The sequence below is a fragment of the Saccopteryx leptura genome, chromosome 1 (assembly GCF_036850995.1).
Source record: "Saccopteryx leptura isolate mSacLep1 chromosome 1, mSacLep1_pri_phased_curated, whole genome shotgun sequence".
NCBI lineage: Eukaryota > Metazoa > Chordata > Mammalia > Chiroptera > Emballonuridae > Saccopteryx > Saccopteryx leptura.
In genome coordinates this window covers 159,873,343-159,883,320 of record NC_089503.1, presented here as the reverse complement: position 1 = coordinate 159,883,320, position 9,978 = coordinate 159,873,343, and the positions used below count along the sequence as shown (strand labels likewise).

At 45.0% G+C, this 9,978-nt stretch overlaps 1 protein-coding gene across 3 annotated transcripts in view; it reads left to right on the top strand.

The window, feature by feature from the left end:
• The first annotated feature begins 6,208 nt into the window (after positions 1-6,208).
• The window catches only part of EGFLAM (EGF like, fibronectin type III and laminin G domains), a 148,112-nt gene continuing 144,342 nt past the window's right edge, over positions 6,209-9,978 (top strand). For 2 of the 3 annotated variants that reach the window (XM_066378839.1, XM_066378830.1), the window contains exon 1: positions 6,210-6,522. In XM_066378839.1, coding sequence (XP_066234936.1) covers positions 6,426-6,522 — 97 coding nt within the window. In that variant the 5' untranslated portion in view covers positions 6,210-6,425. Of the gene's footprint in view, positions 6,523-9,978 lie in introns of all 3 variants that reach the window. The other variant, XM_066378855.1, reaches the window with a different exon arrangement.

Below are 9,978 nucleotides of genomic sequence, written 5' to 3'. Positions count from 1 at the left end.
AGGTGAAGAGGGTGGTCGGAGCTTCCTCCTTGGACATCAGCTGGGCTGCTGCCTGCAGAGGAAAAGATACACTGGAGAAGCTACATCCTGGGGATCACACCTCCTCCCCGTGGAGCTGCAGCTGCCTACAGCTAACACGGGAGGGAGTGTCTAGTCAGAAAGCCTGTGAGCGCCACCCCACATCATACACAAAAATCTGTGGCTGATCTAAGTATGGAAGGTAAGCAATAACTTCTTTAGAACAATAACATGTACTAATATCTTTGTGGCCTTGGGGTAAAGTTTTTTTTGAAGAAGAGCTAAAAAAATGCTAGACGTTGCTGAAAAAAATTGATCAGCTGTACTACATTAAAACTAGGGCTTTTGTTCAATAAAAGTCATCATTAAGAAAGTTAAAAGACAAGACAGAGCAGGAAAAACACTTTTAATATAAATATCCAGCACCCCCCAAAATATTCCTCTTGCTTATATCCAGAGTATATAAAGAACTACCATAAACCAATAAGATAGGTAGATAATCCAATAGAAAAATGGCAAGAGACATGAAGAGGCACTTCACTGAATAGGATATATAATAGCCAATAAACAAGTAAAAAGTACTTGACTTCATTTGTTATCAAAGAAACACCAATTGAAACTATCTGTTATGACTGCACATTCACCAAAACGACCAAAATGCAAAAGACAAACACTGTTAATGTTGGTGAGACTGTGGAACAACTGGAACTTTCATATACTTCCAGGGGAAGTGTAAACTGGTATAGCCACTTTGGAAAACTGTTTGGCAATATCTTTCAAATCTAAACATATGCCTACCATGTAACCCAATAATGTTGCTCACAGATATCACAACAGAAATTTATACTTGTACCTATCAAAGACACATACCAGGGTAATCATACAGGCATTTTTGGTTATAGCTCCAACCCAGAAAACACCCACATATTCATTAGGAGGAGAATGCAAACAGATTCAAATATATGTACACAATAGAATACTAGACAGCAATGGAAAATAGCCACACAACTTGAATGAAAATCTCAAAAATAGCATTATGTCAGAGGCTAGACCCATGATGGCAAACCTTTTTATAAAAATCACCCACTTTTGCAGTGCTGGTCAACCTGGTCCCTCCCGCCCACTAGTGGGAGTTCCAGCTTTCATGGTGGGCCTAGCGGAGCAACCAAACGGCACTGCGATTGGCCCACCATGAAAGCTGGAACACCCACTAGTGGGCAGGAGGGACTAGGTTGACCAGTACTGCAAAAGTGGGCAGTTTTTAGAAAAAGGTTCACCATCACAGGGCTAGACTGATAGTGATGACTAAATTAAACTACTGAATTCCACTTACAGAAAGTTCAAAACAAGGCAAAACTAATCTAGATGTTAGAAATCAGTAAAATGCTTTTGCATTTGGTTGTGAGGAAGGTGGTTATGATTAGGGGGAAGAATGAAAAGGCTTTTAGGGCCCAGCATTGTTCTGTCTCATAATCTGGAGGTTTATCCCATGTGTTTATTCCCTTGTGACAATCTATTGATTTATATACTTAGGATTTATGCACCTTTATCTATTTAAAAGTTTACGTGAAAATGGAAGGCTGGAAAAGCATCAGTTTGCCCAACTTAACTATAATTCCCCAGTCATTTTTAATCAGTGCTGCTAGATGTGCATGCAGAAGGCAGGGCAGATTTGGGAATACCAGGTAATCTACCCTGGTAACTCCAGTTCCGCCCCTGGAGAATCCTATTATGTACACAGGCATAATTTAAACATTTGTGAGGTTAATGGCTCTATTTTTACTGTATTATGGCATAGGTTGTCATTTGTAATACAGAGTCTTCCTCTCTTGACACACAGCATGTTGCTTGCACTGTCATGTCGTGATTGCTTTGTTCTGCTTTGTGGGACAGTTGGCTGGGCAACGGTCTTTGTTCCAACAAACTGTAGTCAGAAGACACTGTTGCATTTTCTTTCCGATTAGTCTTCCTGTTCCCAACACAGAGCCTTATGCAGAATAAGATCAAATCTCAATAATGTTTGTTTCATTTTGAGGGTGGGGAATGCTTACATGTTTTGTGGATCTATTTTTATTTGTGTGTTTCAGTTATAAGTGAATGGGGCCTGAGTGATGGTGGCACAGTGGATACAGAGTCAAACTGGGATGCCGAGGTTCAAAACCCCAAGGTTGCCAGCTTGAGTGCGGGGTCACCAGCTTGAGTGTGGGATCATTGACAGGATCCTATGGTCACTGGCTTGAGCAAGGGGTCATTGGCTCTGCTCGAGGCCCCCATCCAACCCCCCCTTCCATTAAGGCATGTATAAGAAGCAGTCAATGAACAACTAAAGTGTCACCACTATGAGTTGATGCTTCTCATCTCTCTCCATTCCTCTCTTTCTCTCTCATTAAAAACAAGGAAAGAAAAAAAAGTGAATGGAAAGTTTGAACTCTCTTCATATTTCTTCAAAATATATACATCTCAGGAGGAAGCCTGAGAAGAGACTAGGGGGTACTGGTCATGTTCCGGTGCTTATCCGGGGGGTAGTTGTGCAAGTCTGCTCACCTTGCTCTAATGAATCAATCAGCACACTTGTTGTGTTCTTTATATGTTGTTGTTGATTAAAATGTAATCTACATGTATATAATATATAGTTCTATTTTGATAAGACACTCTGCTAATGAGAATTGTGGAATCGTCATGCTTACATGTTGCCTGTGGGAGTATAAATTCATATGATTTCCTTGGGAGGAAATTTGGCCAAATTATCAAAATGAAAAGCCATTTACCCTATGGCTGAGCATGGCTAGTCTAGAAATGTCCCCTACCATCTATTATAACATGTGCAAACTGTTATATATTCAAGGTCACTCATTGCAGTGTTGTCTATAATAGTAAAATTGGAATCAATAGAAGAAAGAACAGAGTGCTTGCTGTACATCACACAGTACAATGTCATTTGGCACTTAGTAAGGGGGAAGCAGATCTGTATTTGCTACTTTGAAAGGATCTTCAGGTTAAGAAGTGTGTACAAGATGCTCCTGTTTGGTTACATTTATGTGTACCTATTTGTATGTTTTTTCCTAGAATATCTCTAGAAAGATACACAAGAAACTGGTAACACTGGTCACTTCTGAGAGAGGAAGGGGTGAAAGGGAACTTACTTTTCACTATACACTCTGCCTGGTGCACATTTCAAATTTTATATGTACATATAACCTATTCAAAAACTAAATCTAAAGCCCATTCTTTGCTGCTGTCTTTCCCTCACTCTCATTTAGGAACTTTCTAAATATTCTATAATTGGTATGTTTGCCTTTACTTTCTTCTAAATCTATTCCATGGAGCAAAGGTCAGAGTCTTCTTTCATGATATTGAGCAAAGCAGGCAGGTCACTTTTTTGCTGGTGACCTTATTAATTGAGTTTAGACCTCCAGTGAATTTGAACAGATTTTTTTAAATGAAACATTCAAAGCCTCTTTGCCCTCTCTAGCTCCCCTCTTCCCAGAAGGTGGGGAGAGAAGGAAGTTAGTGTTCCATTTGTCTTTTATCAGATTTAAAGTGCCATAAACTGGTTGTCAAACTGGAAGAAGAGGGAACCTTGGGGGCTGAGGTTTGATCAGCCAAGGAAAGGAGTAAGTCCAGTGTAACATGTACCCTCAACTGAAGCGAGGTCTTAACCCAATGTCCTGATGACCCAGAGCTTTTGGAGGGTACTCCAAAGTAAAATACAACAATATAATCAGAGGTAATTCCGCAGGGAAGGAACAAGAAGGGCCTCTGGGGAAACCAAGCAGGCTTCCAAATCACCTATGGCTATCTGCAAAAGATGGAAGAGAAGCCCAGGGCCAACTGTGAGGAGGCGGTATGGACACATGTTGAGGAGATCAGCAAGAAGGCTTGCAAAATTTGCAATGGGCAATTTGTACAGGTCTTTTAAAAAGCATATTCAAAGCAAAAATGGCTTGGATTAGATGTTGCTATTTTAACACACAATAAAAAGAAAGCAAAATTTGTTATTCAATGATGATTTCATCCAGCTCCTCTATTTTAGCAAGATATACCACAAGCAAGGCCCAAGATGACACACCCAAATGTCCTGTTTCTCAGTGTGCCACCGTGTCTGCTCTCCACCTGTCTGTTTCCTTAAAGCCTGGACTCTAGGACCAGACTACCTGGATTCAATCAATGGTCTATCTCTTGGGAGTTGCGTGACTTTGGGTGGGTTGCTTAACCTTTCAATGCCTCAGTTTTTTCATCTGTCAAATGGAGATAATACTAAAAACAATACCTACCTGGGATGGCTATTGGGATTACTGAGCACTTCAAAGAGCATCTGGTACTTAGTAAGTGTTATATAAATGCTAGCCAGGATATTAATAGTTATTATTACTTCCAACTTCTACATCAGGGAGAATCATTTTTAAAGTGGAAAGGAGCAAAAGAGAAGAACCAACATGGGAGGTATCCTCATGGTAACACTTGCCTAATTGTGGGTACCACCTTATATCTGATAGAAGAAATCACCTTCAATGAAAAGAGCTTCCAACAGCTTTGGGCTGGTAGAGTTCAAGCCCAGGCACATGACTTGCCAAGGATACTGAAAGAACAATCCCGTGGGTACAGAGGCAGGGCCTGGATGACTTCTAGGGGCTCTGAGAATCCTTAAGGTCTGTGACTCTGTCGCCCTTTAGACTGGGAGCCCTGGGGACAGTCACACTGCCTGGTTTCCAGATGTGGCCTTGTTATCGCCATGGAAGAGAAAAGCACAGTCTCTCTGTTTTTCTGCTCCAGATCCGTGTGAAAGGACAAGCTCTGTCACAGCTAAGACTTCCACATACTCAAGTTGGAGCAGACTTTGAAGTTATCTATGGACAGTTGCACATCTGGGAACGCCAACCTAAGGCGTTAACTATCCTGAGCTTAGCTAACAGACAAGATCCGGCTCATTACAGACCCTTTTGCCGGGAGATACTTCATTCGGGGAAGATATATCAGTCAATATTTATTCCCTCTGGTTCTCCTAACACGGTTAACAAGGAAGGCCAGGGCCAGGACGCCCAAGGAGCCTCAGCCCTGCTACAAGTTGGGGCGGGCCAGCGCATCATCCTCTCAGTTAGCAACCTCGGTCTCCCTCTGCGGGGCATTTCCTCAGGTCTTTGATCTTTCCCCAGGAAATGGTGAGGCTGCCTTTCCCCCCTGGTTTATTTATTGTATCTGCTTTCTCTTCTCCCTGGCGTGGAACTCAGCATGCCACTGTGCAACCGAGTTACGTCCCAGGGTCACCCCTCTCGCAGGGAAACCTGGCAAAAGGCTCATTTTACTAAGTCCTCGGGCAGCAAACCCCGAGGGGAAGGTACCTTGACGGGCAAGAAAGCCAGTCCGGGTACTCCTGTCCCGGGATCAGTACCCAGAGCCCCGCGGCGGCCCCTGGCCCCAGCCCAGGCGGCGGGCACCCGCGCCTTCTCTGCCCTCCAGGGGGCTCGAGGTCGCTTCCCTCTCCCCGACGCCAGACTTAACCTGGAGTTTCATCTCCGCTCTTGGAAGGTCTCCTATTGCTTTCTTCTGCCGCAAGGGGACCCCGCGGCTCCCCTGCTCGGCCTTAATCTCCCCCCGGCGTTGTCGCCTGGGTGGTGGGACATCGGCTGTCCATCTGCGCGTCTTAAATCCCATTTATCTTCTTAGCGCCTGGCCGGCGGCCCCGCCCCTCCTCCTTCTGCCCTCTCCCACTTGCCAATCACAGACCCACTCCTCCCCCCTCCCACTCACCCAAGTGCGCGGGACCGACCCGGGCAGCCCTTGGCGGCGTCGGGGGGAGTCCCCAGGCTGGTGGAAAGCACCCAGAGTGGAGCGAAGGAGGAGGATACAACCAAGGGACGCGGGAGGCGCCGCAACATTTCAGGGTCAGGACCACGGTCGAGGGTCCCGCACTCTCGGTCCCCGCGTCTCTAGTGGTCGAAGTTGCCCCTCCTAGTCCTCCAATCTAGGTCATCAGCCGGCAAGGACTGAGCCGGGGGTCGTTGGAAGGGGGTGATAGGCGGGCTGACTGTCCTAGGGGTGGGCAAAGAGTCAATTGCCTCAGGGCCTGCCCCTCTCACTTCCACCCTATTGTAATTCCATCCCCGGGCGGGTCGAGCCTCCCTCCTTGCGTGGCCAGCCGGTCCCTCCCCGTCGGCCTCCTCCGCCCCCCCCCCCCCCCCCCCGAAAAGCCCTGCCGCTGGCAGCCTGCTTCACTCTCGCACGCCGACCTCCCTGCTGCTGCCCTGCCTCCTCCGACTCCCCGGCGGTGGCTGGTCCAGCTCCCTCAGCCCCCCACCTCCGCACCCTGGCCAGGGATCCGCGTAGCGGACTGCCTACTGGTGCCCCAGGAGACGCCCTTTTCCTGTGCGCCCCGGACTTGGTGAAACTTTGCGGGCGCCTGGGGTGAAATGGATTTAATCCAAGGCATCTTGTTCCGGCTCCTGCTCCTGGCCTCCAGCCTCAGACCCGGCTCCGTGTCGCTTGGAGAAGCTCTCCGAAAACCAGGTAACACGCTCAGCGCGCCAGGGGGCACCGCAACCGGAGCGCCAGGGTCCTGGTCCGGTCCCGGTCCCCGGTGAGGACGCATAGAGGTCTGTGCACCGCTTCTCTCTCTTCCCTTACCAGCGTCAGTTTAACGGGGTTCATCTCTGCTCAGGGCTGAGAAAAGACTTGAGCCTCTCCACCCAACCCCCCCCCCCCCCCCCCCCACACACACACACCCCAGCCCAGGAGGTTCCAGGGATATTTGTTGGTTAAAAGAATGATCTATTATACAGGCACAGTAGAGGTGGAAGGCTCTGCATTTGATCACCGAGAGCTAAAAGCTGGGCTAGAGATCATGCCGTCTCAATTACAGAGGATTGCAACTGTGCAGAGTCAAACAGCTCCTCCTGTGTCTCCAAACATCTTATTGAATTCATATTGTCCAGAGCCCAGCCATTTCCTGTTAAGCGTCTGAAGATTTGCCTGGAGTCCCCTATGCCCATCTCTAGCCCTGCCCACACACTGTTTAGGGATGTGGCCTCTCATGTTAGGAATCTTTTCCACTTTCTCAGAAAGAAGGACCCAATGGGTTAATTTTACCTTGTTTTGAACTCCTGCCTTTGCTCTGGGATTTAAACAAAATGTGTGCCTTGTAAGCTATTAGAAAGAATTGGCTAGAACTTGGAACACAATAACTTGCATTTCCTCTAGTTACACCAGTTTAAAGTCTTCCTGTATTTTTGTTTGCTTTGATTTGGCCTGTGTTGTGAGATTATTCAAAGTAGAACATTTCTAAGCAATAAAGTTCTAACCATTGTTTCCTGAATAATGATTTTTATTCTTCTTTGCTGATACTATATTTAGAATTCTGAAAAATCTGTTTTTTCTTAGTTTACTTTGTAAGCAAGGTTGTCTTATGGGATTAATTATATCTTATGAACAATGGAAAACAATATAACTTTATTTGATTGCAGTCTACAAAACTTTGCAGGAAGTGCAGTTTGTCTTCACAAATAATGTTTTTATAAGAAAGAGACAAATGTTTTATAAGCGGGCAAAGAAAATAATCTTGGCAGATTCCCATATGGCTGCTTAAACATGTTTGCTGTTCAAGGATCTCTCCATTTGGAAATAGGACTTGTTGCCTTTCTGTGCTGGGAGACACCCTCACTTTTCAAACTATATCTACTATCACCTGCACCTTGCTACCTGCCTTGATATTTAGAACATTATCATAATCTGCAGCATACTTAAATTATGAGCTATCCTATTTATCTATTCCCATTGTTCCGTTCCTTTTGGAGATAATAGCAGCAGTCCAAGGTAATATTATGTTAGTTTCTTTTTTTACATGCACATGTATATTCATCAGCCAGGATTTCCATGAACGGCTTCTTTCTAACTTTCCTTCTTAAGATAACCACATCATGATCAATTGCATTCTATGTGTTTACTCATATAAAACCATCTAGTCACAGTTTTGAACAATGCATAGTTCTGTCTGTAGTTCTTAAACATGAACTGTGTATGCAGTGTTTTTCTAAGGATGGATTTCAAACATTTAAGCAGATTTTTTTTTTTACAAAGCATTTCACAAAAGCCTGCTGTATAAAACTGCTCATACGATTCACCATACTTCCTTTCTTATTTTTGTGTAGTTCCTTTCCTAGAAATATTTTCTACCTGGTTCCTCCACAATCTCATTCTGATATCCATACCATGAATATGCCATGTTGGCTTCTTTGGTTTTATTTGAAGCGTAGATGAGGTTTTGATGGTGGCAACTCCATCTGTTAAACATATTAGCATATTAAATACATCAAGTTTGAGGTAGAAGGAGTGTTTGGACTATGTTTCACCTAGACAAATTTTTTATTACTTTATAATTGTATCCAGATACTGGCTTTCAGGTTGGAAAGGTGCTCCGATGAAAATGACAGCTACTTTATAAACTTCAGGGGAAAAAAAATTTCCTCCTGCGCTCATTTACATCCCTTAGAAAGACTAGTTTTTGATCCGGAAAATTGGTCCAGATTAAAAACTGAATGTGCCCCGCTTGGCTCTGATGTGAACAGCTACCAGCTAATTTATAATCTTCCCCAGACACCAGCAAATCCTGCTAGTACCCATATGGGAGAGTCTTTGTATCTTGTTCCCTCAGTAGAAATCGGTCTGTGCACAGTACTTTGAAGGTAGTGTGGCCACCATGCAGGCATGCTGGAACAGTCCTGTTTTATTTGGTTACCCTGACTGTCTCCTCATGCTGCTAAATTGACGCTTTTGACAAGTCCAGCCTTGGTGGAGAAGTCTTGGATTCAGAATCAACCTGAAAATTCCCCACCCTATCTACCAAGTAGCTGCTTCAATTAAGAGTCTAATTTGGGTCCAACATAGGCACCTTCCTTCCACCCCAAGATAGCTCCTCTCTGTCACTGAGCATTATGAAGAAACCTCTGCATTTTCTGAAACCACAAGAAATGACATTTTTCAAGTTAAGTCAAATTAAATAATAATAACTAACACTAAGTGCTTGCTACACGATTCTAAGAACTTGACACATACTGGTATATTTGATCAACCCAACAGCTCTGTGAGGGGGGTACTATTATTACACCTGTTTAACTGAAGATGAAATTGTGGCTTAGAGAGATTAAATATCTTATCCAAGGTCACACACCCTGTAAGTGGGGGAATGGGAATTGAGGCTCTGGTACCCAGAGCCAGAAACAGAGTTCTTAGCACTTGTCTTGGAGTGCATCTGACTCCTGGCTGAATAGGGGAGCTCCATGAGACAGAGCCAGGTAGAGGGGTTACCCCTGCTGCTGTGTGTGGAAGGGAGCCTGTTAAATTCTGTTAAAAATTTGTACATGGGATTATGCCCAGGCTTCCAAAGAAAACAATGTGAATGATACCAATAGGGTATTCTGGAGGCTGCTGTCCACTGATCTCTTCCACAAGAATCACGGGGAGACATTGCAATGTAATGAAGCACTTGCTTTCTCTTGTTGAGTTCCGGGGGGGGGGGGGTCTAAGGCTTGGGAAGGGCTAGCAAGTCAACTAGAGTACCTGGAGGTAGCAAAGGGGGTGTCTGAAGATCAGCAGGACACTGTCATTCCCCCGGGTCTTCATGACGTGGAAATGCCATTTGTTGGATGTCCCTCGTTCTTTTTCAGATTACAAATTAGAATCATATACCTGGAAGGAAGTGAAAAGCCCTCATTTTACAACTGAGCTGAAGGTGGTTAAGGCACTTGCCCAAGTTAACAGCAGAAGCTGAACTTGAACTTGTACCAGAACCCTTTGCGTGGTCTCTGGCATTTCTCTCTAACCCTGAGTCTCACCAAGAAGTGCAGGTGAGCCTTCTGATGTGCAGCAGGAAGAGCGAGAGGGAAAGCCAGGTACACCTGCTGGAACCAGCACGCACCAAGCCACACCTGCTCCCAAAGGCAGGTTGGTGACTCTCAGTGTTAATGAACT